General features: G+C 36.9%; 4 protein-coding genes across 12 annotated transcripts; 1 reads left to right on the top strand and 3 right to left on the bottom strand.

The window, feature by feature from the left end:
• Positions 1 to 504: 504 nt before the first annotated feature.
• LOC112277895 (uncharacterized) lies at positions 505 to 4,191 on the top strand. Of its 3 annotated transcripts, none has more exons than XM_073531589.1 (8): positions 505 to 918; positions 1,139 to 1,693; positions 1,860 to 2,017; positions 2,177 to 2,378; positions 2,696 to 2,892; positions 3,131 to 3,272; positions 3,435 to 3,577; positions 3,796 to 4,191. In XM_073531589.1, the coding sequence occupies exons 1-8, from the start codon at positions 505 to 507 to the stop codon at positions 3,866 to 3,868; spliced, it is 1,884 nt and encodes a 627-aa protein (XP_073387690.1). In that variant the 3' UTR covers positions 3,869 to 4,191. The 3 variants fall into 3 exon arrangements, with proteins under 3 accessions (XP_073387690.1, XP_073387692.1, XP_073387693.1); XM_073531591.1 differs by having other exon boundaries at positions 1,139 to 1,718; positions 1,960 to 2,017; XM_073531592.1 differs by having other exon boundaries at positions 804 to 931.
• A 3,632-nt stretch (positions 4,192 to 7,823) lies between these two features.
• LOC112277641 (uncharacterized) lies at positions 7,824 to 10,773 on the bottom strand. 3 transcript variants are annotated; one of them, XM_090248173.1, is made up of 4 exons: positions 10,632 to 10,773; positions 9,619 to 10,313; positions 8,981 to 9,367; positions 7,824 to 8,615 (listed from the first exon to the last, which is right to left on the bottom strand). In XM_090248173.1, the coding sequence occupies exons 1-4, from the start codon at positions 10,689 to 10,691 to the stop codon at positions 8,264 to 8,266; spliced, it is 1,494 nt and encodes a 497-aa protein (XP_090104299.1). In that variant the 5' UTR covers positions 10,692 to 10,773; the 3' UTR covers positions 7,824 to 8,263. The 3 variants fall into 3 exon arrangements, with proteins under 3 accessions (XP_090104299.1, XP_090104300.1, XP_024365971.1); XM_090248174.1 differs by having other exon boundaries at positions 9,619 to 10,304; XM_024510203.3 differs by having other exon boundaries at positions 9,619 to 10,366; positions 10,632 to 10,766.
• Positions 10,712 to 13,559, bottom strand: LOC141044432 (coilin-like). 2 transcript variants are annotated; one of them, XM_024510200.3, is made up of 4 exons: positions 13,310 to 13,559; positions 11,672 to 12,220; positions 11,218 to 11,282; positions 10,712 to 10,819 (listed from the first exon to the last, which is right to left on the bottom strand). In XM_024510200.3, exons 2-4 carry the CDS (start codon positions 12,038 to 12,040, stop codon positions 10,804 to 10,806), a joined length of 450 nt encoding a protein of 149 aa, XP_024365968.2. In that variant the 5' UTR covers positions 12,041 to 12,220; positions 13,310 to 13,559; the 3' UTR covers positions 10,712 to 10,803. The 2 variants fall into 2 exon arrangements, with proteins under 2 accessions (XP_024365968.2, XP_073387625.1); XM_073531524.2 differs by lacking the exon at positions 11,218 to 11,282 and adding an exon at positions 11,062 to 11,137.
• Positions 13,560 to 14,221: 662 nt separating this feature from the next.
• Positions 14,222 to 22,877, bottom strand: LOC112277640 (sterol 3-beta-glucosyltransferase UGT80A2). 4 transcript variants are annotated; one of them, XM_024510195.3, is made up of 18 exons: positions 22,713 to 22,877; positions 22,286 to 22,410; positions 20,156 to 20,620; positions 19,692 to 19,923; positions 19,253 to 19,460; positions 18,713 to 18,879; positions 18,290 to 18,559; positions 17,980 to 18,091; positions 17,384 to 17,554; positions 17,098 to 17,161; positions 16,914 to 16,971; positions 16,559 to 16,736; positions 16,241 to 16,371; positions 15,854 to 15,956; positions 15,623 to 15,699; positions 15,380 to 15,427; positions 15,031 to 15,180; positions 14,222 to 14,829 (listed from the first exon to the last, which is right to left on the bottom strand). In XM_024510195.3, the coding sequence occupies exons 3-18, from the start codon at positions 20,482 to 20,484 to the stop codon at positions 14,608 to 14,610; spliced, it is 2,520 nt and encodes an 839-aa protein (XP_024365963.1). In that variant the 5' UTR covers positions 20,485 to 20,620; positions 22,286 to 22,410; positions 22,713 to 22,877; the 3' UTR covers positions 14,222 to 14,607. The 4 variants fall into 4 exon arrangements, with proteins under 4 accessions (XP_024365963.1, XP_090104296.1, XP_090104297.1 ...); XM_090248170.1 differs by having other exon boundaries at positions 22,558 to 22,858; XM_090248171.1 differs by having other exon boundaries at positions 22,609 to 22,858.
• Between the last annotated feature and the right edge of the window lie 3,290 nt (positions 22,878 to 26,167).

Genomic DNA, 26,167 nt, shown 5'->3' with positions numbered 1-26,167 from the left:
CGGAAGACTGATGTAGAGACATATTTTAGGAATGTATATGCGAGAAATTGTGAAGTGATGTGTGATGCAGCAATCTCGGAGTGCAAGGCTCCCCTCAAATCTAACGAGTCCAGCAGCCCTACAGTTCCCAGGATCTCAGCAGAACCCACTCTTTCGCGTCATATTGCTTACTATCCACAATCTCTCCAACATTGATACCGTATCATTTTGCGAGTTTTAATCGTGAAGCCGCGTCGGAAGAAATCCTTTTGTGAAAAATTCAACATTAATTTGCAGCCTCCCTTCATGTACTCACAAATCTTGGATTCCAAAAAGTATGAGCTCGTAACTTCTTGAACTTAAGATTCTGGGCTAGCCACAAAATGGGATGCCGACCTTAGCTGCTGTCAACCGGAATTTCCAGACTTTTTACAGACCTCGATTTTTGTATGAACTCGTAGACGATTTCGTGTTCATAACTCTCCAGAAAATCTTGTGCAGAAAATCTTGTTTCTGGGCCATAGAATGGATCACAAACGTGGGTATGAGTACTTGGAAGATCAAACCGTACCATCGCCCACCAAGCGCCTAAAGAACTGGTCGCACCACCGCGAATACCCATGCCATAGAGGGTTGGTAACCCAGGATTCGCAAAAAACTTGGCCAAACAGTGGCAGAGCTCCACCATTGGGAGAGAGATGTAATGCACAGATCTATCTTAGCCAACATAAGCCGCAGATCAAACTTGTGTGTCCACAAGATTGTCATGGTCGAGAGAACCAGAAAGTGAACACCCCGAAAGTCGTAGCAGCCAAGGTGGAAATCCCAAGCTCCAGACATGCTCCTGGTTCAGTTAGCACAGGTGAAGTTAACGCCAAGAACTTGGAGAAAAACATGGAGGAAGCTGCATACCAGAGCATGCTGCCCACTGTCAGAAAGGCATGTACTTCTCGTAAGACAAAAAGCTGGATTTGTTAGTAGCTGAATTGTAAGCTTACATGAATTGATAATGTGTGGATCGATCAAGAGCAGAATCCCTTCCGTTTCGTTTCATTCGCACATGCCTACTTGCCCGTTTGCAATTTGATGGTCGGTGCATGAAAATGGAACGACAAATAAACTGTCGACGTTGCGTGATGCATGGCACTGCATGCTTCAGGAACTGGAGAAGTGGACATTTTGCAAGAATAGGGCTCCAAGGCAAGGGCTACTTCTTGATACTAGCTCCGACGAGTCAGAAGATGAGACAACCTGCGCCGTCTGCAGAAATCCAAGAAAGTTCAAGGGGTGGGACGCACTTCTTATCCATGCACAAAAGTACACCAAACAGATGCCTAGGCAACACCGTGGATACTTCCGTGCCCTTGAAGAAGCACTCTTAGACAAGAAGATGAAGGCTCAAGAGCAAGCTGTATCGGATCAAACGAGTCATCTACCGACACCTTGTGGGAGGTCCTATGCAGACATCACGCACAAAATGGATGCGGAGCATATGAAACAAGAGGGGCCCAAAAGCCCAGAGTGCTGGAGATCTGAGATTTTGATGGTTGAGAACAAAGAATTCAGTGAGATGAATCACATTTTAACGCAACAGGAACTGGAAAGCCCTCACCCCACAACTGCAGAAAAACCCCGATTGCAAGAGGTTTTGGCAGTTTACACGCATGGTGACGGCGATGCAGAACGACATGTTTTCGTGTTTCCAGCTTCAAAGGTGGGCCACGATCTCCACAGCTCAGGTAGACTATCTCACAGAGCCCTGCTTCTCAATAAGACATAGAGCCATTAACATATTGATCGGTGTTCTAAACTGTGTTCGTTAAGAATGTCTGTTTCGTTCTCGAAGACATTATGAGGAATACAGTTGTCTGCACTAACAGGTAGGCTATGTCAGAGAGAAAGAAATCATTAGCTGTCGGCGAAGTGGTTCACCTAAGAACGAGAAAATCTTTCATAAATCTGAAGAGACTAATCCTGCAGAAATGGATAACGATGAGCATCGACTTTCGACAGAGTCCAAGTCCAGCCTCATGAAGGAGTAAGCCCCTCAATATCAACGTCACCCTTTTGCGACTTTTATGTGAATAAACCTGCCTGAAACAAAGCAGAATAAAGACTTTTGGTGAACTTGCCTCTTGTGAATCACAAATTACCTAGAATCCCTTTTAACAAAGATTGTGCATGCTGTTTGTGAAAGTGATGTTGCGAGGTGTGAGTCCTTGAAGGAAGCACTTGGATTTCAATTGACGTTGAACGATCATGGCGATACCCCTGGCGAGAGATTGACTGATTTGGATCAGATTCGCCGCACGAGCTGCGTCGTAAACAGATGGGCTGAAAACTTCAAATCCTGCACGCAGCGCTTCAAAATGAAACGGGTCTTTCGAGACTCCCCTCGGGTAAGATCATCCCAAACTTGTGGAATTCTGACTTACAAATACCCCGCAATTTATCTATGAGCTTCGAGAACTGAACTTGATCTTATCCCTTAAAAGGATTCAAGAGGATTAGCCCCTGCTCGAAAAAGAAACAATTAAATCTACCGTTGCTGTTCATCAATAGTGCTTCAGTTGAGAAGCTGCGGCAGTTTTATATTCCATCCAGTTTATTTCTTCCTAATTTGAGAAACTAGACAGCACATGTGTGTGGGAACGATCTTGGTGCATCACCACTCCATAACACGTCGCCTTTTGTTCGTGGAATTAACAAAATGCAGCTCATCGCGATCGATGAGGTCTTTCGAGAGGACCTAAGACTTATCAAGAGATACTCCCCTACATGCGAGAAAAAAATTGAGGAACATATGTCTAGAATTGAAGATAGCTTCCGAACAAAGCACCTAATGAGACTCCAAGACATAGAGGAAGTGAGGGAGCAATTCCAAGACTTCGCTGACAACATGCAACAGAAAGAGTAATTGAATCCTCACGCCTTCCATTCGCTCATTCCCTTCAAAACTCTGCAAATTTCACTAGGAAAGACAACGCATCTAATTCACAACTTAAAAAATTCGCACCAACATAAATGCACAGCGAGAATCTGCGAGTCTCCACAAAACTGCAACCTAGGCATCCTTACCACAGACGAGTTCTCGCACAAAACCTCACGCCTACTTCCAATCCTCCGTGATTTCCATGAGCCGACAAAACAGTACGAGGGAAAAGTTTTCCAACATGAAGGCGGAACTGGAGAGATCAAAGAGGATGTGTCAAAAAGAGAAAGAAGAGCGGAGCGAAGCGCTGCGAGCAGCACAAGCCAAAGCCATGCAAGCTGTAAGACACCGCAAGGCCGAGGTAATTTCAACTCCAATTAAGCGCGCAAGCTATTAGATACCGCAAGAACAATCTCCACAGCCTTAAACCAAAAACCAACAAAAATTATAGAAAATACAAAACGCAATGCAAGCCAAGAAAGGGCATATTAAAATGAATAGCGAGGGGTATCACCGTGTGCAGCAAAGGGCAGAGAGAGAGCACATGATGGAAGTTTGGATGGAGGACGCGAAGGTGTTCAGGAAGGAGAGCTGGAGAGCCAGAGAGGAGCGCCATCGCCTCGAAACCATTCACCGCAAAGTCCACGCCCGAGCTCAAACTGCGAGGCCCGCCGTCGTCGCCCTCTCCCTCTTCCTCCCTCCTCGATCCTTCCTTGAGTTCCTTACTTTAAAGTGACACAATATACCTTAAAGTACTTTTAAGTGGCTTTTAAAGTCCTCTTGTGCTTTTCGCCCAAATTTGCTTTAAAGTGGCGTATGATACTGTTAAAGTACTTTTGACGTGGCTTTTAAAGTGCTCGTATGCTTTTTTTCCCGTTGTCCAGGAAGGAGTGCCCCGTTTGCAGGGAAAACTTTCGTGTTGATGAGATCGCCAAGACGATAACACGCTCCTGGTAAGAGTTCTGGTAAGGTTTCTGGTAAGCGGTCGGATTGCTTGAAGGACATGCGAATATGCTCATGTGTTGGGTTCTCTCACGTGATGGATCTTTTGGAGAATACACTCTATTTACATATATTATATATTTATAGGAATAGAGAGAAAGATAGAGAATGGAATTTGAGGCATTCTTCACCTTTCTTTTTCATTTTACAAATCACATAAGATGGTGTATTAGGGTTGTAATTATTCTTGAGACATACAAATTAAAATGGTAGAATAGGGAAAAAGATTTGTGTTGGGAAAGAAAAATGTTAAAATAACCTTTTAATACCCTCTGAAACCCTTTTAAATTAGGTCACTTTGTAGTGTCATGTATAGAATATATTTACATTTGTATTCTTATTTATATTTATTGTTTATAAAAATAATTGGTTGTGATAAATCTCATAAATGGTATTAACCTGATGTATATCAAACTAAAGCTAAATACCATCATACAATGGAACACCTTATACCTAAGAAAAAAATTGTTATTTATTTTTGAGATAAAGAATATAGTTTGTTCTAAATATTATAAAGAATATAGTTTGGTCTATTATAAAGAATATTTTGAGATAAAGAATATAGTTTGTTCTAAATACACCTTGCCCAAGAAGTCTTGTATTGTTGATTTTTTTTTCTTTTCTATGTATTTTGCATTTTGTATTTTTATCTTGAAGTAATGAAAATTGGAGGTTGTGGTACGACAGCTAATACTAGAAGCACATGCTTATAGATTTCAAAATTTGACAGATATAAAAAAGAAAAAAGAAAAAGAAAAAATGAAATGAAATGAAATGAAATGAATATCAATTTTCAGGTTCAACAAAAATTGCAACAAAAAGAATTAAATAAAAAATAGTTGTAAATGATAAAAAGCTCTAGAGGTACAAAATTCATTGTTTCATGATACCCAAAAGTTATTGAAGATTTAATCAAAAAATTCTAAAACTAAAATAAGTAGTGTTTTTAGAAATTATAATTCTGCAAATTATTAATTATGAATTAAAATCAAAGAGAAATATATATATATTATGTTTGTGTAACTGTTAAGATGACATTTTTAATTAGTGACATTATTAATACTTTTACTTTGTAATCTTCGTAATTTACAACTAATTTTTGTATTTAAAAAAGTTTAGATGGCTAAATAAAATACCACACTTCAATTAATTCTATCTATTATTTAAAATAGTATGGTGATCTTAATTAATTTCTTAAACTAAATTAACGTATATTAATATTTTTCAAAAAAAAATTATAAATTTTGATTTGTTGTCCTTGTGAACAAGATTTAAGCTTAACCATATTCATCCATATATCTTTGATTCTTCTATCTAATTTCACATAATAAATATATGTTGTAAAGAATTTCAATTCAATTTATTTTTTTGGGTACATTTTTAAACTAGGACTCATTCCAAGAATAAAAATAGCATCATGTATTTTTATGTACTATTTATTTTATTACTTACATTTGATTCCATTGTATTGCATTCATAAATAAAAATATAAACTTTGAATCCGAGATAATATTTCAATTTATATTAGTTTATCAAAAAATCTATTTACGTATATACATATTATTTACTTATCAGTAGCAATGTAATTTTAAACTCTCTTTTCTGTATTGTAAAGTAAAATTTGAAGTGATAAAATACCTAACAAGATTTTTTTTATAAATATATCAAAAATTTCTCTTCAGTTAAAAAAGTAAACTCTATATCTAAATTAATTTTTATTGCTACAAAAACTTTTAATGGCAATTATATGTTACTGTTGTCTATGTCAATTTCGTTCAATGAAACAATTATGCATTTTTTTTATTCAATGGTAGGATCCAATCTAATAAAAAAAATTATCTATATATATATATATATATATATATATATATATATATAAAAGTTATAATATAAAAAATTTACTCATAATTTTTGCAAAAGACTTTTCCTCATGGAAATAAAATTTTGTTTTTAAACCAAAATATTTTTTATGTTTATGTTACACATTGATAAAATTATTCTTTTCTCAATTAATCTTTAGAACCAGTTTGCCAAAAAAATTATACTTGTATAATAAAATTCACAACTATCACTTTAAGCATTAAACAATATAGATATTTATACATTTTCAAATTTCGTTTGTCTTATTTTTACTTCATTGCATGAGAATTAAGAGTGTGACATTAAATTGATTAAATATAATATAATTTTAACAAATTGGTGCTTCTCTTTAAGCTAATATTAATTTTCTGGAATGAATAAGTTTTTTTTTTTTTTTTTTTTTTTTTCCTTTAATGGGAATATTTTCTGTGGTTTCATTATTAATAAGGATCATTTTTGGCTTTAAATTTGTTTTTATAAGTGTCAGCTATTAATTCCATTTCATAGCTAATATGGATTCTACACCTTAAAACAATTCTTAAAAAAAAAAAAAAAAAAAAAAAAAAAAAAATGATTGTTACGAAAATATATTTATAACTATCTACAATCAAATTATATAATCTATCATCTTACCAAATAAAATCATCCCAATCATTTAAAAGAGTCAAATTTAAGTTTATAGACTTTTCAATATATATATATATATATATATATATATATTTTTAATTCTATATTAATCTAACAATGAAACTAAATGTACTCCTCTAAATAAACACTCTTTTTATTAATTTAATGATTTTTATTAAAAAGATATTTGAAGTTAATTACACAAAGAAGTAGTCTAAATCCTACTCATCACAAAAAAAATCTTATTTCTTTAGAACTATTTCAAACCTTACTTCTAAATGTTTTTTTTAATTCAAGTTATATATTTACAAGTGCATGTATGCTTCTTGAAGAAACCTTGAAGGATCATCTAAGTTTGACAATGAATTAGGACATAGATGATACTTCAATGCATTGTATAAATACCTTCTTAAATAAAGGAAAATAGTAGAGTGACACAAAAAATAATAAAGATCATAAGAGATGGTATAATATAAAATATTTCACATAAAATGTTAGTCTTAGTGACTGCAAATTCTTTTCAAAGACATGTTATAAAACTTGAAAAATTCAAGTAAGATTAGTAAGACCCTTGAGCAAGTATTACATTCAAAATAAAATCATTTTTGATACTTCTTTTTTATTTTTTATTAGAATCTTAACATGCTGGTAATTTTTTTAATCTTTATAATGTGGATCTGATTAAAATAGCTTTGAATTTACAATACAATCATTAAATCTTGTATATAGATTATTGTGCTTTGGCATCTACCTACCATTTGCAATGTTTTCTTGGAAAATTTTCAAATTTCAAAATCATACTGAAATGTACTTATAAATCTTTCATAAGTTGTTACAAGCCAATGTTTAGTTATTCATGTATCTTACAGAATATGAACTAAATTATTTTTAAAAAGTATTATATTAAAAAACTATTTTTTTATTGGATTTCCTTCTGTACTGTAGAAAAAACTATACTAACTTTAAACTAAATACAAAGCATTGAATGTATCATGGGTCTTTATATCTAGGAATTAGAATGAGAAAAATTGGTTATTACAGTCATCTTGAAGTTACAACAATATTTTGTTTTGATTTCATTTACTGAGCAAAATTCGAGATTTTCCCATTCATGATCGACAACACGATATAACCATGTTTTTAATTGACATTTGCATGGTGAAAACGATATTCATTACTTCAATCAGGTCTTCCTTCGGCTGTAAGTTCTATTTACAATTCCCATGATTAATCTTATTATTTTACTTTAAAAACAGAAGGAAATGCACAGATACTAACAGTTTTGAAATAGGTTGGTTATATCAATAAATTGCCGATGATCAATACTTGTACGCATGGCCGTGGTCTTCAATAGAATCTCCACAAGTGTTTAATACTCAACAAAAAGACCACAATAGTCTTTTGCTGTTAAACCAAAAAAAAAGGCCTAAGAAACACATAACTGTTCTGGATTACATGATTAAACCCGAAAAAAACAAAAACAAAAACAAAATACATGATAATTTTCAAAAGCAGAAAGGCGTGGGAAATCTTGTGTGCGCACAAAACGAGTTTCACTAATATGTACCACCTTGCCCGTGTCAAGGGCATATTATGCAGGCGGCTCCAACGAAACCCCAGAATATGGACATAATCTATCATACAAAATGAGCAGAATTGTTACTACAGCGACTGTACATGACATCACCAGCTTAAAAATGGAACATAATGTACAGGGGAAGCTTAGACCGACGTTCTCTCAAGTTAGCATCAGAGTGGATGCCAAGCATAGCACTTTGACAAGGGAACAAAAAGGGGGGGGATAGGAAAAGGCAACCGAGTGTCTCTTCATCGTTGCAGGATCTATTGTACATAGGATCTTATTTACGCATTCTCCACCCTGGTGGCTTCAACCATGTAATCGAACTTTGCATAATCAAACTTTGAAGTAGCTCTGTCCGGAAGCCCACCTAAGGAAGCAATGACATCTTGATTCCACATGCTGAACTTGTTCTTACCCACAGGCGCTTTTGCGTACCAGACAACTTGATCGCTCCACTTGGGCAGGCTCTTCAAAAAAATAGGGTGAGGCGGCGGCTCAGTGTCCAACCAAACTGGTCGATGTGCCATAAGAGTATGGTAGGCCTCCAAGACATCGGAGATGTAGCATCTTATGGAGTGACGGGGTTGATTATCGATATTGTGCTTCCAGTTCGCCCCCATCCCTCGCGTGTACCTGCATGTTCACGGGTTAGGACACAGCAGACTAAAACTCTCTTCATAATTTTTGTATCGAGTCTTTGAACTATTTAATGTTACTTGAAAGTGAAGATGTGCCACGATTCAAAATTACATTTGCACATGTGAGACGTTAGCATCAATTGAAAATTACCACTGAACTAGTCAAATTCATAAACTCATCTCCAGGAGTGAAGAACCCATTGTGTCACCTTATAAGTGAAACCTACAGAAAGTGAAAAAACAAGAAGCAAACAACGAATTTAATACACAAAAATTCACTTACTGCACTCTTAAGTGATACTTCAAAAGCTCACTCAAGCATCTATGTACTAATTCAATGAGCATGAATGTATTACTGACCTTAGGCACTCGCCATGTTCGTCCGTGAAGAGTTCAAAATCAACGTCAGATAGTTCTCGAAGTTCACTTCGCCCTTTAACATAAAAGTCTCGTAAACAAAAGTAGGCAAACCGCCTGCTACATCCTTCTGGATGAGTATTGGAGAACTTGCATTGATTCAACATCTCGCCTTCGTTCATAGGTGGGTGAACCTCCAGAGCTATGACTTCTTTTGCTGATTCAATTGCTGCTGACTTGGCTACGGCATCCTCAACCGCCCATTTAACTTTAAGAAACCGCGGATCACGATAAATGCTGAACGGAACTTTGGCAATTCCAGTCTCAACTGTTCTTTGCTCTTCGCGGGCTCTAATGATGCGACCTATGGCTCGCAGCATTGCTTGGATACTACAAAAAAAAAAGCCATTCAAAAGCATGAGTACATGATGTAGAAAGTATGCAATGCAAAAATAGTTCATTATGCTTTAGAGCTAGCAGAATAAATGACCCAAGGACTCAGTACAGAATTTAAACAGCACGAGGAAGAGTAAATTTTGGCACGTAAATGTTAGTTTAAAACAAAAACCAACAAATCCTCTGAATGCTGTACAGCAACCTTTACGAAGTAAGATGTTAGCAAGACAAGGTTGATTTATAACCTGGCTGGTGGATACGACTGCCCATTCTGTTTTGTGAGTTGTGATATGAACTCACACAACATATCAACAAGCGTCCTTACATCGCGTTGTTCTGACAAATCCTCAATTGAAAGATCTGTTGGGTGACCATTTGCAGTCCTCCATGCATCAAAAGCCTTCCTTGCCCACATTTCAGGATAGTTTTTTTCACATCCTTCTTTTGTTTCAGACTGTAAACTGTATTTCGAAGGCGACTTGGGCCAAGCTGCTCCAATCAACGCAGCTCTTGAAGCCGCAACACTTTTCATATCGTGAGGACAAATTATTCTTGTGCGCTTGTATTGCTGTACACTGGGCTCAAAAACAGTTGTAAGCCTTCTTTTGTCTGGCAATGAACCGGTGATCACGATACTTCGCAATTTTTCGGCAGAAGGCTCATCAGTATCTTTAGCATTCTTCTCCTCAGTGTCGTCCTTTTCAGTAACTATGTTCTTCTCAATAACATCATCCACTTCAAGGATTTTGTGATCTCTTGCATGAACGTCCGCTGCTGGAACTGTCAGTATGGATGACTCGGTTCCATCCTCCTTGTCTTCTTCACTTTGTAGTGCTTGCATCTCATTTTCAGGACCTTGCACCTCCAAACCATCAGATTGAGTAGGAGTTGGAGGGCACGGTGCTAGTGGGAGCTGCGGCGCTGAAAGGGGCTGCGCACACTGCAACATTTGAGAAGTTGAAGGCGAAGGTTGTTGGACGGGAGCAAGAGGTCCTATAAATAGATCCACAGCTTGATCAGTATGCTAGACACTAAAACAAATCTACAAAAGTTTTAAGCATACATCTTTGTGAACGACAATTCACCAAATATTGAAACATGTCACAAAAATTACAGACGGGAAATATATTAAATAATTTGTAGAAATAAAAGAAAAGATTATGGTGCCATGATAACACATGCGCCCGTCTGTAATAACATCAACGTCGAAATGTAAAGTAACACTTTCAACATCGAGAAAAAGAATAGAAAGAAGTACCTTTGCTTGGAACGTGAGTGAAATCAGATGCAAAACGAGGGTCAAGGACTCCTTGCGCATAAGTCCGCAAGCTGCTGCCACTATTTTTCGTGTTGCTTGCTTTCAGCCTCTCGGGAAAGATTTCTCTTGACTTCAGTATTGTTGATGGAGCTGTTAGAAGAGAATCACCTCTCTACTGTTTCTTTACACTGCCACAGAGATTCAACAGAACGACCTTTAGAAACCAATTTTAAATGAGGGAAATGAATGCAAATGACATCCAGGAACTCTAAGAAATTCTCTGCCTCTGTTGACAGACAACCAAGACTCTCTAAGTATACCATGAAAAACTATACCCATCTGTAGATTAGTCCAGTCTATAGATTCCAATGGCGGACTAACTACACTAGCGGTAGCACCAAAATCATGAGGGGGTTGATCACATGGTGACCTGAATAAATGGCCATTCTCCAAGTAAACTAGAAACTCAATAATCTTGAGTACACCACAGCACGTAAAGGGAACGTCTGCGCATAAGTAAACAAATAATACAGAGCACGATATGAAATTTAAGAACAAAAACAAAAATAAAAAAATTCGAACATACCTGACAATATCAGAATTTCGAAGAAGACTTGCTAACTCAGTTGGGGGTAAAGCAAAACCATCCATCTGGTTTTTCAAATGATAAAAACAATCGCGGCTGAATAGAAGAATTTTTTAAAATAACAGTTTTGCAGAGAGCTGTTCAAGAGCATATGAAGAGTCGTCACACCCACTAAAGGCTGGAGATTCAATCCTCAATAAATTCCGTTAGGTTATCATTCGAGTGCACCATAGACTAGCAACGTGAAGTAAGCCAAGATACTACACACACCCCTGCCATTAAACTTATACGTGTTTCCCAAATGGAATTAAAATTTGAACACAAACACCCACCCTCCTGGCAGTCTGTCATCATTTCAATAAGAATACCAGCTATATTAGGACAGAAAGAGTTGTATGATAATATGACTTGAACCTACAATATTGTTGGAGAATACATGCATCAAGGCTAATACCTGAAAGGAAAGACCTTCACGACAAGAATGCTGGAGATCGAATTTCGCAACTACATGAGCAGCAAGTTGACCTATCGTAAGTATGTAATTGTGCAAAAGGATCCAGCATTTGGACAATCCTTGATCAACTTGCTGTGGAGTAAGTATATCTGGATCGTCAAAACTCAACCTAATTCTCACCCCTTTCTTCATATCCATCGTCGGTGGTGACTCCATTTGTTCAGCACTGACATACAGTGACTGTAGTTCATTCCTAACCTTACAGTCGCTGCCTTCGAAGCATATTGGTGAGGTCGTCTCGGGTAATGGTAGAGAACTCCCTTTGTAGGCCTTAACAGCCAACTGGCGAAATATGGACGCCCCTCGCATGTCGTTTCCAGATTATTGATAATTAAACTATCACCACCTTCGTTTGATGTTTTATCAAGTACTACAAAGAACTTTTGCAGAGAAAAATCTTCAACTCGTTTTTTTTCTCAGAAGTGTTATTCAAATCAATGACCGCCAATCATTGTTACCTTAGCAGCCTTAATATTCTCAAAGTAAACCCTGCAAAGCCCCAAGACATAATGCTTCAACTGTAAGAACCATGCGGAACAACAACATACAAGACATGGAAACTCAAACACAATCACTTCTGGAACAGATGCTACAATGACAACACAGACTGATTGACTATTCAAACCGCAACCTAACGTAAAGGGGTACCCAAATCCCAGATCCAGCTGCGGTCCTAAAATTTTGCACCGGGTCATGAAAGAACAAATCTTGAAACACACAAAACACAATAAACTCGAGATAATTCGTAGGTTTAATTAAATTGGTGCAGACTTGCAAATCCCGAACCTATCTTAACATAAATTCTGTAGTTTGATGTTCCACGGGATATGTTGACATCATTGAGTGTTTCTCACAACATGCCAAAACCGGCAGTGCTACGATCATCCACAACCCGTGTGCTCGCAGAATAAAGAGGAGATTCAAGGACTGTAGCTAAGAGCGTAGAAGGCACTTTATGGATACTTCTTAAATTTTGTATATTAAATGTGTAGCTAGAACGTAGTACAGCAATTCCATGCAACAGGAGAAAATTCTTAAGCAGAGCATTACGAATTCCACCAACCCTATAAACAATTGCAGAAAGTAATGACAATGCTGATTAGAATTCAAACGAGAGAGACACAACGACGAACGACCTAAATAACTCACAAAACCATCGGCAAATCCATCAGAGCAGTGCCTCATATAATCAAATTCAATTCTCACGAGCCTCTCATTTCCCGCTCACTCTTCAACAACAAAAAATCATCTTCAAACCCTGTCAATCCTCAACGTAAAATCTCCACATAAAATCCCCGCTGACACAACTGTGACCAAAAACTCAAACCCAAGCCAAAACAACCAACGCCCACGTAACCTTAATTCACCCCAACCCCCGCACCACCTCCTCGAACCACCAACCCCACGAAACCAACAATATTACCAAAACCCACTAACCCGAATTCTACAACACCCCTAGTTCAACACAATTCAACGAAACAGGGATCATTCAAACCCTCACACTAACAACCCTCCCTGCTCGACTAGCGCGACACAAACTCCTCCACGCCAAAACCCCGAACCCAAATTTGCCCACACCTGATGATGCGCCTGAAATTCCGCAAGCGATCGCTGCGACGTGACCCAGAATCGATCGGTTTGCCTTTTTCATGAGCGTGAATTCGCGAGAATGCGCTGCTGACTCGATTCTCATGGTTGAGAGGCGAAATCAGCGCGACTCCGAAAGGGCGAGCCTAGGCGAAGGAATTGGTTGGGTGTGCGATTGATCGCAGAATTGGGTCGCACGAATCACATCGAGATCGCAGGAATTGAGTCGGCTAATTTGATCGCAGGAAACGAGCGCAGATTTTGCACGAAGACCTTCCTTTCCTTTCAGGGCTGCTGGGTTCCAGGGGTAGAGGCTTCTGCTCGACCTGTCGCGGGTTGACACGTGGTGAAATCCCGTTAGTGGATAGTGGAAATTGGCAAGAGGTCTCAACAAATATCTGATTCCCACGTGGAAGGGCATAAAATATCCGGTTCGTAAAACTTCCCTGTTCACACTGCGAGATAAGATTGAAGTTGACACCATGGGAAAATCTGACTCTTCAGTTAGTGGCGTTCTAAGATTAAGTGTTTTATAATAACATTGGAATACCTTAAACTATGTCATGCCCCTAAACCAACCAGTAGACCTTGACAAAAGCTGCCCTTGCACAAACCCAAAACAGCCCATTCTTCTTGTAGAAAGATTCTAAGTCCATTCCAAGCCCACCAATGATTGGCAAACTTTATAAGGATGAAGTTGGTGGGAGTAAACTACTTCAAATTTTCAACACATGTATATTATAATGCAATGCAACCTCCTTGTGTTGTAACAAATTCATGCTACTAACCACATTCAGGCCACAATAAGACTAATGGAATCCCATATATTAAACACACAGAACAGAAAAGAAACACTCGTATAACAAATCAATATTCAGTTCACATCGCGGACGCACACACGTGTAGCACAAAATCATTCTTCTTTGCTGTGAAGATACGCCTCATACAAAACCTTATCATCTCGCATACCTGATTACATACTACACCTTGAAAAAAAACCTCAGAATCGCTTCTTCTAATAATCACTATTGTTGGTAAAATTGAGAATTATCTAAGCTAATCCTAAAAGTAAATCCTCTAATGTACATGTGGTACACAGAAGTTGTGGTTGCCTATCAGTCGTGAGAATAAATTCGAAAGATTATTATACTGTACAAGAGAAATTAAGATGAATCTGACAATGGCTCATTCTACACACCTCGAAAGTAGAAGAGCATTTTCTATGATTAAACAAAAAAGACAAAGACAGCAGAAGCATGTCCGAGTGGGAACTATAAACTGCGAAGGCGCTAAGCTGGGTCACTTGAAGAATGGTGTATCATAGATTTGCACTTCCTCTTTATCCTAAACAAGATCCCATGGTGTCTCTGGTGATGAAGCTCTTCCAACGGTGGCTCTTTCAAAATGTCAGGCAACCCCTTGTGAATGTGCTTATGAAATGCATTTACCGCCCCCTGAATTCCATCCTCACCTTCCATGCCTTTAGCCAAATCCAAGGCTGCTTTTTTAACCTAAAGATACGAAATGTATCCAGATATCAGATTAGATATTTAAGGAAAGTAAAATCAAACAGTAAGTAGAGGCATTTTTATCTCATGCAGTATCTGTTCATGATTCTTTGAATGATCTTAAAAGCAGGCAGAATTCACAGAAAACATGTAATAGACTACGTGAAGCATCAAATCATTTCAGGTATGATAACAAAAACTTACTGAACGATCAAGCATGAACTCGATGGCACTGACAAGCTTTTCCAAGTCAAAATGCTTGACCGGAATTGGAGCAGGTCCTACGCCCTTTTCATGAACGCGCTCACCCCAAAATGGTTGATCTCCAAAAAATGGAACAATTGTTGTGGGACACTGACATTCACAAGAAAACTTTACATTTTAGTAAAAAGTACACAAGGGAGTTATCTTATAGTACATCACGCCACAATGAATACCTTCCTAAAGGTGATCAATTTCATTATTATCTTCGCTCCAAATCACAGCTGGGAAGTAGGTTCTTAATAAATGCAAGTCACTACTAATTCAAAATTAGATGAGCAAAATGCATTACCGCAGCCTTCAGACCCGCAGCAGTGGTTCCTGCACCTCCATGATGAACCTGTACATAATCCAAAATTATTGTCTCAATATTTGAAAATTTTCTTTGAAATACACACACACACACACACACACACACACACACATATATATATATATATATATATATATATATATATATACATTGTGATTACGAGCAAACATATTCACAGAAGTCCTAGGAATAAAACTTATGAAAAGTAGTTGAGATACGTACAACTGCAGCACATCGAGGGAACAACCAGTCATGGGGGCAGTCTGACAGAAGGTAGACATTGTCTGGTGTTTTGTCCACTGCAGGAGTGGCATTATACATGCATCAGTGTGAAAGCAACAGAAACGAAAATAAATTTCATGAAATGTAATATCGTTGAAGACACAACACTAAAGTGAATTCAGTACGTATAAAGTACAACTATGCCACATGCAGAAAATTGATGGTGCTCACATTTTCCGATTCCGCCCCAGCCTCTGCCAATTATACCTCGTTGTCCGGTCTTGTTCAACGCCTCTACAATAATCTTCGTCATACCTTCAGGATCTTCCACAGGCTAAAGAACGACGGCAGAGAAGCATCCACTATGATAAGACTACCGTGCAGTTATCCAGAATTTGATTCTACGTGCAATTGAAACACCGCTACTAAAAAACAGTATTGAGAACAATATGAGAGAAAGTACAGACCAATACGAAATCAAGTAGAGGGAGGAAAGTGAGACAGTCACAAACTTCACCACTGACAGCCAACATTTCCCATGTAGTGGGGGGACAAACTCATCCAAATTTTCATGAGAATTTGTGAAACAGGTGGTACTATATATTGCGATATACTTACAAGACTTCCGAATCCAATATAAATAGGAGCTGACCCAGCATTCAACCACTTCACCAAGTCATCAGGAGGCTTGTAGTTTTGAGCTAGATTCAAAAAACAGAATCCTACTACATCGACAAGAGGTCCCCAATCTGGAAAAGTGGCATATCCTTGTAAGTATCTTCATAATTTCAATACGGAATTGGCAGCAAAATCAACAAAGCCTGACACCTAGTTGCAGCTACATTTTAACAAGTAAAAACTCTGCAATCGACAAATAAAAATAACCGGTGATCAAAAAAATTAGGAACAAATCAAAAAGAGGTCAATAGTTCGTACCTGACGGTTTAGGAACAAGATGAGGACTCCATATATAACCTGTAGGCAAGTCGGAGATAGAACCTTGCGAACCACTCAGATACGTAATGGGTCGTAGCTTCAAATGCTTCTTACGGAAACTGTTGATAATTCCTCGGATGCCCAACCAAATCAACGAGTCCACCACTTGGTAGGACAACTAAAAAGCAACACAATCAACACATATCACAATTTCAGCATTTCTTCCCAAAACTTAAGAAAAAAAATCAATCAAGACAGGAACACTAAAATGAAAGCATGCAAGGCAAATGCAGACATACACAAAATTAAATCAATGACATAAAACCATTTAACAAAACCAGGACATGTAACTTACTCGGTTTCCAGCCGATTGTTTCACTCGAGACAGAGGATGTGGAAATGCACTGGTTGCCCTGGGTAAATAGAACAATTCAAAAAAACATCCTTATTCAGAAACAAGCATGTTCAAGTTCAGGATCTAATTGTCAAAAGTAGAATAACAAAAGCCTTCAGTATTGAGCAGAGGAATTGCAACTTACGTCCATGGCATTGTGAAGAATATGTGCAGTGGGACTTTGAGATATTCTGCAACATGGACATGTCCTGCATATTCCACTTTGCTCGTGAAAATTGTTGCTACAATGTAACATATAACCTCATTTACACAAGCTGCTCAATAAAACATTGAAAGAGCTTTAATGACCGGGCACTAAGTAGTCCGTCTGCTTGAGCAATTGTTCGAGCTGCCATTGTTCACTGTAAAACTAGCATCGTCAAATACAATATATGCGGAGATTAAAGCTGGTCACTCAAAAGTAGGAGTACCATATGCAGGAGGGTTGGCAATAATAGCATGAGGACGAAAATGGACTCCAGTATCCTTATCCGGTTTAATGCAAGCATCCAATAGGGAGTACACAATAGATTTGATTTGTTTCCGCTGCACTGAAATTTCAGAAGGTCCAGAGGGCAAGAAGCCTTTATTTTTCACCATGTCTGTCAACACCACCACATGATTCAATAGCGTTCGGAAATAATATATTCTCGATAAAGATATTCATAACATGGAAAACAACAAAATCACTATTCTTAAATACTACATCTAAGCTTACTACTTTAGAGTGTTGTAGACACAGCAGAGATGCATGAACTGAACAGGACAAGTATCAAGGCTGCTGTAGCCTCATACTAAAAGTAGGCAATTGAGAAAAATATTTAGAACTACGGTGAAGGTTTCAAAGAGGAAAAGCTGAAGTACTGCAAATGCATTCAAGACCACTAAGACTTCTGTACATCAAGATGAAACCACCCCATGAATAAGTTGCAACAAATGACAGGAATTCAACTACAAATTTTTAACAAATTTCAAGCCAAACTCTAATTATTTCTCATATATGAAAAAAGGTAACTCAAAAACCTACATTCAGCAAGAACCTTTGGGTCTCCTCCTAGTGGATAAAATTCCAATCCCTCTTTCTTCACAAAGTCCCGGAAGTTGGCATGAGTTGCCAATCGTACTTGGTGACCATACTCCTGCAAAAACATAATCAGGTTCACTTGTGTTGTCCCACAACAACTACTCATGATATTTCCATTGTAGTGCTGCAAGTAACAACCTACTTTATTGCATGTTAATAGCCTCAACTAAAACAAAAACTGCATAAGAACATTGAAATAGGAATAGCTAACCTATGAACAAATAAAATCCAGAAAACGACCAATTTATAAAACCTGTAACTTTTTGCCGATAGCAATGAACGGCTGAACATCACCACGAGTACCAACGATGAGCATGACTATTTTAAGTGGAGGAATTGGATTTTGGTCATTCTCTTCGTCTCCCTCCTCAATTTGGTCAGCTGCAGGAATTTTGTGATCGAATTTCTCTTCGTCCATGACATGTTCTCCAAAGAGATCCCTGGCCAGTCCACTACTTCGACCAAGATCAAACTCCACGCCTCCATCCGTTTGGATACTAACGAATTGTCTCATGAGCCTTTTCTGAAGTAATGGAATAAAAAACGATTATCAGTTGAATGACATACGAAAACCTCCGTAAAATTCACAGTATATACAAAACAAACTGTATCAATAGAAAGCTTTGAAAACTCTTTCTCTGACAAGAATGCAAATTTAAACTTAATTCAGACACACCTTTTTCCGATCTGACAACTTGGCTTCTGCAACTCGAACATTCGCGTTATCAAGGTTCTTCTTTATTCTTCTCTTCAGTGTGCTGGAATGCGCTAAATGACCTTGAAGCAGTTGATCTGGCATTTTATAGTCAGCAACCGGCATTGATGTTGCTCTAGCCATTTGATCTGAACACCGAAATGCATAACTTAAGAACACTTCTGATACCAACAAGTTACTGCGTGTTGTAAAATAGCAGTGAATATAATGTGTGCTGTACCGAGAGTTGAGTATTTCGTTTTTGACATTTAGTTCATACTTGATAGAATAATTGAAACTGCAGGCATATAAAAACTGGAAAACAAACCACACAGTCATATGAACAATAATTGGAAAGTACACAGAACTAAAGCGCTAATTCACCGAAAGTCTAATTCCACATGAAACGAAAAAGGCTTCAAAGATTTTAAGTACTAGACACAAGAAATCTTAATAAATCCTAACGGGAAATAAGTAGGTCCAAGTCCTGCACAGTTAATAATAAAAACAACTAATAGTTACCTTTCACTGGAGTTCCACTAAGACTGCTGTGGTTACTCTCCTCAGTTACTTGTGGCGTTAAAGGAGGCGTTTTAACATCTGCAATCTCTTCTAATATCTTTTCAGGTGCATCTGTACTAGCCACAGTAGAAGGCATCCAAACAGGAAGCGATTGGGTAGCGTGTAGATGCCGCGCTTCCTCAGTTAGTGGCTTTTGTTCAATTCCTGGCTGTATAATCCAAAAATGTATTTAATGCAGTTGAGACTAAAACAAACCATGTTAAGAATGAATAAATAAGTAAGTTAAACAGAATAATAAGGAGCCAGAACATAATCTCATCAGTCGCAGAACAAAAGAGGCCTGAAATCAATTAGCACAATTTTTGCAAAGAAAATAGGTGATCAGATTGTAGGAAACTAATTTTCAGTTCCTCGAGGCAGAAATTTAAAAGGAAAGAACCTGCGCATCAAAGAGGGGACTATGCAATGCAAAAGGTTGCGGTTCCCGGTGTTGCTGGACACCACCTATTGCAACCGGTAAATGGGAATCACTGTGAGTTGCAGTAACCTTCGCCAGGTCCTGCAACTTGGGACCAAGAGGTAGTTTTCCCTTAGCCACTAAATCGCCTTTCTCACCATCACCTCTGAATCCCAAGTCGTGAGTAAAAGCCTTGGAAAGATCATCTTTGGACCTGAAAAAACACATTACAAGATCTGCTTTGTAAATAAAACTGAATAAATGAAATGAATGAAATCATAAACAATACTTAGCTCTGCGCTCCGCACTTGAAGCAGAATCAAAGAACGTGATGAACGCTATACACCAAACACGTTAGACAAAAAAAAGATCTTTAATCGAAGATAGTAACTCCGTCACCATTTCACCAACTCCATGAATATGTCATAAGAGTGAAAACAGCAAACCTAGAAGCGACGGGTTTTGTAACTCCGTTCCCATATGGAGCTCCAACAGGCCATGTCTTTTCAATTGCAATGTCCTGTGAACTACGGGTGGAAAGTGCACTTCCGTCGCCATCTTCGGACAGACGTGCCGACATGATCCCTGGGTTCTCATGACTATCGCCCGACCCAGCCTTAGAGGCTAGAGTCGGCAAAACTCCTGATGGTACTTCAGTCGGAAATGTAGTCTGAAGAGGAATCTGAGGGCTGTTGGGCCATGATTTTGATTCAGTAGATGATGTCCCTGGAGGAACATAGGAGCTGACTCCTCCTGACCCATGTTCTCCGGGCATCGTCACAAGCAATTCCGTGCTAGCACAACAAGCTGGCTTTGAGTAGCCGAAGAGAGGAGGAGGGAACGCCTTGCCAGCCCAAAAAAAATAAAGTCTTCTCGATGTTCACAATCGCCTAACAGCATCAAAAAAATACCTGCAACCGAAGGGTAATAAAGTAAACAAGATTTTAAAATTAAAATCGGTCAAGCAATGCGGAGCAATTCTCGACAATACTAAATTCTTATCAACTGCTAACTTAATAGCAATCGCTACCTTAAAATTGACCAAATTTCAGCTATCATGCAATGGAAGGTACACGATTAGAACTAAATTAAGGTGAGTACAGTGCGGAGCAATAATGAATACCTAAATTTTGATAGGGATCGTAGAACAAGGAATTGGACCACAGAAATAAATCTTCGGGAATAAAATTAAAAAACAAAACAAAACAAAACAAAAAACAAAGAACAAAAACATCAAATCTGACCACTACTAAAGACTCTTAACTACGTCACGACCAACCAGATATCCTACGAACATCGACATATTTTGACTCAATCCACATTCTGTTACAAATCCACATTCCTGGAATAACAAGAAAAAAATTTGATCATAAAAGACAGGAAGATCATTATATCAAAATGACGCCAGCATCCAAGACGAACCAGCTCAACCAGGACTTAGATACGAGAATCCCAGGGATCCATATTCCGCATAATATACTAACATCATTGGGTACTGCTAACAACATATCAAAAATAGAAGTACAATGATCATCCGGAAGCCGAGGAACCACATAATGCTAACTGGTTTTAAATTTGGTAGAACGAGAAAGACACTTCAGGAATATTCTCAGTATTGTATGAATCAAGTTTACAGCTAGAACGAAACACAGCATTTTCTGCAGCTACAGAGAATCAGCCTAATTCTGCATTACGATTAATATCAATTGTGAGACCAGTTAAAGCAAGTGCCGGCAACTTCGTTCAGTATTTAAACGAGACAAACAGCGAAAGACCTTCACACTTCTATTTTCAACCATCTGCAAGTTTATCTGTTTCAAGGACAAGCGAAAAATTAATTAATTAATTAATTAATGGCAGAAAAGATACATTGAGTTAACAGCGACTGGTGCACAGAGAGCAGGTTGTTAACACGCTGGAATGTGTTGCAGAACTGTAGATAAAAAGAGCTACACTTCATGTCATACCAGAGCCATATTCTCTTTACTTAAATAGAAGAAAGCAACGTGCGCAAGTACAAAGTCCACACACATACACACCCATTTTTCCCGAAAATTCCGATTGATGCTTCTATCCGATTCAGGCCGACAGGTAAGCGAAACACAAAAAACAAAAACAAAAAACGAAAAAAGAAAAAAAGGAGGCACGATCACAAGTTTCGAAATTAAAACCACTGGATAACCAGCGAGACTGCACCTCACAAATAACAATCGTAAAATGAGGATGAGCGGTGAAAATTAACTTGTAAACAAAAAGTTCAAACAATCAGACAAACAATCAAACAAATAATACGTCACATTGAAAGGCAGCCTTCATACTTCATAATGAATGCGTCCAATGCTTGGATCTTTACCTGGCATTAATCTCCTAGAATATGAAAATACATACAGGCATACAAATCGCCAAAGTGCTCTTCCAAAGCGAAACAGCACAAAAAATCAAAACACACGGAGCGCAATCCAAGGAACTTATCTACTGAAAGTTCTGAAATGAACTCTCATGAGCAAGAACTCAGTCAAAACCAGAGCAACTCAATCCTACTCTACAGGATAACCTCGAGTTCGCCACGAGCGGACCTTCACAAAATCAAAAGAATCCTGTCAGTGAAGCAATAACAGTATCTACGAACTTCCAGCAGGAAGACATCCGGTTGCCGCAACACGACACCGCTCCGAGGAATCCCCTACCATCTCTTCGTCAACTGCAATCCACGCAATCCACACTTCAATACCGGGAAAGTCGCACCACAGTCTCAGCCAACAGCCAAAATCCTTCCCATTCCCGCTCCGAACTACAGCCTCGCCCCGCAACTAAGAAAACACTCGCGGGATCTCAGCCAGGTGCATACGGCGCATTGAACGGTGCCCGGACGCAACGAGTTTTTGAATAAAACCACAACCTCCGATCGCTACTGAGTCCCAACGAAACTGAGTCCAAATGAGCGCAATAAATAACGAAGGAAAAGATCTTTTAAAAGGGAGAGGTGGAGACGAGCTCAAGCACCTTTATAGAAACGCAACGTAAGAGCAAAGAATGAGAGAGAGAGAGAGAGAGAGAGGAAGGTGCAGCAAGACAAGTAGAGGGAACAATGTGAGCAGCAGCAGCAAGCAGGCAGAGAAGCTTGGAGTTGAGTTTGAGCATAAGCCATAGCTCTCTCCCTCTGCCACATGAGAGCCCCACTGGAGCTTTGATTGCTAAGCGGCAAGAACAGGGAGCCTACGGCGACCGAGGGCCCCTGCCCGTTTGGACCAGTGGGAAGGCGCCAGATAGGCGGGCCCTCGGCGTATCCTTTGCTGCCAAATTGCGGGGAGGCTGCCAACTGGAGGCCTCTGGAGGTGCTCCAGTTCTCACGGCCTTGCGTCGCGGCGGAGGACGAGACCCCGTGTCCGCTCTCGCTCCCTATTACCATGGATGGAGGATCTTTGCTTTGCATTGCTTTTAACTTGTTAAAGCAAGTCTATGAGGTGTAGTGGTTGGGATTCCCATTTTGCAGTACAAAATCGATTAAGATGTTTAATATTATTTTTCTCTCCTCCTTCTTCTTCTTCCCTTTTATTTTTTATTTTTTCTTTCCTTTTTCTTATTATATATCAACTTGAAGAAATGGTCACTTATAAAGATTTTTGATGTTCATTGGTTGTTGTTCGGTTTTATTGAATCAATACTAAATCATTGCAAATTTGCTTTAGACTTTCACTTTGTAAAATGAAACTATCTTGGAACAAAGAGCTTTTTACTTTGTTCTTTTTTCTTCTTCTTTTTTTCATGTGGTGTGAAAATGTCTTATGTAGGAGTAAACATCTTTTTGTTTAAGAAAGAAGAAGATAAATCATAAATCATAGACAAGAAGATAAAGAGGGGATGTTTTTATAATGAAATTATTTTAAGTATAATTTTTTTTTAAAAAAAAATCATGGTTTTTCTTTATTATTATTTTGAACTTGCATATATGTGTTTTTTTTAATTAAAAAATTAGATGATGTTTATTATGTAAGAAATATCAAAATAATTTTATATCAATTTAATGGATAAAAAATATACAATAATCCTAAAAAATTATAAACTAATTAATGTATCATTGAAATATTATTTAATAAAAATAATTAGACTATAAAATATTTAAAACATGTTAAATTGGTCTAAAAAAATCAAGCATTAGTGTGAAAGTTATATGAAATAATAACTAATAATTTTACACTATATATATATATATATATATATATATATATATTAGTAAAAAACTATGTAATTGGCTACAAAAAATTTGTAAAATTTTAATTTATAGGTTTTTAAGTTAAAAACTAACCACTTCTAAAGAAATTTTAACCAAAAAAAGGTAAATAAATAAATAAAAAATATATGCATAATAATAGAATCATTTATATTTATTAATTATAATTAGAAATATAATTCTTATTTATCACATATTTTATGTTCTTTGGTAAAAATTCATGCCATTGAATATTATGATTTTTGACACATTCATCCATTTTTTTTGTTTATCCATACTTCCTTGTATTCCTTAATTTCCATGTTTCTTCATTTCTATGTTTGATTCCATATTTTTCAAATTCCTTGCATTATATACACACAACTATTATATAAATCATATTTTGAGATGCCTAATTGTGTTTTATTTTTATAAAGAAGTTTTTCAAACTTCTCAAAAAAATTTAAATTCCATTTATATTTTCCTACACTTTAAAAATATGTTCTTTTCACAATAGAAGTATCAAAAAAACTTGTTCTACAATACACTTCTAACAATGATAGAAAATATTCACTATGATCATATATCATTTGTAAGCTTCTATGAGCTTCTAAGTAATGCTAAGGACTTCGATTTTGGATCTTCATTCTATTGTGATTTTAATTTTGGTTTTTATGGTGACCAAAATTGAAATCACCATCGTATTGTTGTAGATTAATCTCACAGGAATCAAAGCTTTTTTATCCTTGAAATCTCCAAGTTTCAACTAATCACATTAATTTAACGTTTTCTAAAGCTTTTCATAAGTTTTTGACTTGTTTATCCATGAAATATGGTTTATTTGTATTATTAACTACGTTGCTATACATCAATTGTATACATAGCTAAGACCTAATGATCTAGTCATATGGAATCCATTTCAAAAAATAATATAAATTGAAGAGGTATTAGAATGTGAAACAAACCAACAAAGATAAGAAGATTGTTAAAATCAGTGGAGTTTTTTAGTCCTTTAAGTAGAATTGATTAGTGGTCATGGAAGTCTTGCTCAAGGAGTCCATCTTTTCTCTGCACTTTTTTTTCAAAAAAATTCTCATTTTTGTATCCATTTCATCTTATTGCTTGAGTTTTTTTTTTGCATGCTCTAAATTAGGTAGATGTTTTAATCATCAAAATACATAATATATTATTGCTAGTCATAATAAAATAAAAAAATATAATTCAAAAGCACTTAAGGTCTCTTCAATAAACAACAACAAAGATATTATGGAAGAAAAGCCATTATGTGAGATTGTCTTATACTTGATTTTGTAAATTAGGCTTCTTACATTTGCTTGCTTTATTAATGACCCTATTCCAAGAAAGAAAATTTATACCTTTGTTGTAATTATAATGTGTATCAATGTCCAAAATAATTCTATAAGCTCCATTACACTATCACAATCTAAGTTTTATTATTTACAAATCAATTATTACAGTGTATATATACATTATGCTCAAATTTTTTCTAGTTTATTTATACAAAGTAGACCAATTGTCTAAATATTTGTATTTTTACCTCATCAATATCCTACAACCATTAAGAATCTATTAGTTTTATCTGATTGTAGACAATAATCTTCAATCATCAAATACACAAATTTGGCATGCATGATTTTTTCAGCTGAATCCTAAGAGTGTGTTGTGTTGTAATACAACTATTTGGTGAAATATAAAAATATGAATTTTATTTTAAAAGAACCTTTTTGAAAGATATAGTAGCAAAAAATAGATAAAAGATAAGATGGTAATAAAGACTATTAGTATTATAATTATTCATTTATTAAAAAGGTTATTAAATAGCCTTAAATAAAGAAAAATAAATATTAGAAAAATAAATAACATGAGCATCTTTCAAAGGGTGTTGAGAGTAGTTTGTAGTAGAAATTATCTTTAAAAAATAAGAATTGATATCCAAAGAAGACAAGTTATAAACCAAGGTTGAAATCAAATCCCAAGGCATAAAACTATGCTCATATAGCAATTTTGGAGTTTTTGGCTAATTAAAGATTAAGATTTGAAAAAAAAAACTTTGAAAAGGTTGTTTTAGCATTATTTTTATGTGATTTGGATGCATATTGAGTTTTTGAGAAATTTCCAAAGTAAGAGATGTATTCAAAGATATTGAATTCTGAAAAATAAAAAGAGGCTTATCTATATGAGGAATTTTTAGATATGACAGTGAATTTACAAGTGAATTTTTTTTTAA

The sequence above is a fragment of the Physcomitrium patens genome, chromosome 26 (assembly GCF_059467195.1).
Source record: "Physcomitrium patens ecotype Gransden chromosome 26, ASM5946719v1, whole genome shotgun sequence".
NCBI classification, from domain to species: Eukaryota; Viridiplantae; Streptophyta; class Bryopsida; order Funariales; family Funariaceae; genus Physcomitrium; species Physcomitrium patens.
This window is presented reverse-complemented; position numbering and strand designations above follow the sequence as displayed.

Bases quoted from the DNA above. Each gene is read 5' to 3' on its own strand.
- LOC112277895 (XM_073531589.1), top strand. From the start codon at position 505: ATGGATCACAAACGTGGGTATGAGTACTTGGAAGATCAAACCGTACCA. The intron at 919-1,138 runs GCATGTACTTCT...TGCATGCTTCAG, and splicing joins TGCTGCCCACTGTCAGAAAG to GAACTGGAGAAGTGGACATT. The intron at 3,578-3,795 runs GCCCGCCGTCGT...CCCGTTGTCCAG, and splicing joins GCCCGAGCTCAAACTGCGAG to GAAGGAGTGCCCCGTTTGCA.
- LOC112277641 (XM_090248173.1), bottom strand. From the start codon at position 10,691: ATGCGCAAGGAGTCCTTGACCCTCGTTTTGCATCTGATTTCACTCACG. The intron at 9,368-9,618 runs GTTATAAATCAA...TTTTTTTTGTAG, and splicing joins CAGTCGTATCCACCAGCCAG to TATCCAAGCAATGCTGCGAG. The intron at 8,616-8,980 runs GTCAGTAATACA...GTGAACATGCAG, and splicing joins GAACATGGCGAGTGCCTAAG to GTACACGCGAGGGATGGGGG.
- LOC141044432 (XM_024510200.3), bottom strand. From the start codon at position 12,040: ATGCGAGGGGCGTCCATATTTCGCCAGTTGGCTGTTAAGGCCTACAAA. The intron at 11,283-11,671 runs GTATTAGCCTTG...TTGAAAAACCAG, and splicing joins GTGAAGGTCTTTCCTTTCAG to ATGGATGGTTTTGCTTTACC.
- LOC112277640 (XM_024510195.3), bottom strand. From the start codon at position 20,484: ATGCCCGGAGAACATGGGTCAGGAGGAGTCAGCTCCTATGTTCCTCCA. The intron at 17,555-17,979 runs GTAGGTTTTTGA...TGGTGTTGACAG, and splicing joins CCCAAAGGTTCTTGCTGAAT to ACATGGTGAAAAATAAAGGC. The intron at 15,957-16,240 runs GTAAGTATATCG...GTCGTTCTTTAG, and splicing joins ATATTGGATTCGGAAGTCTT to CCTGTGGAAGATCCTGAAGG.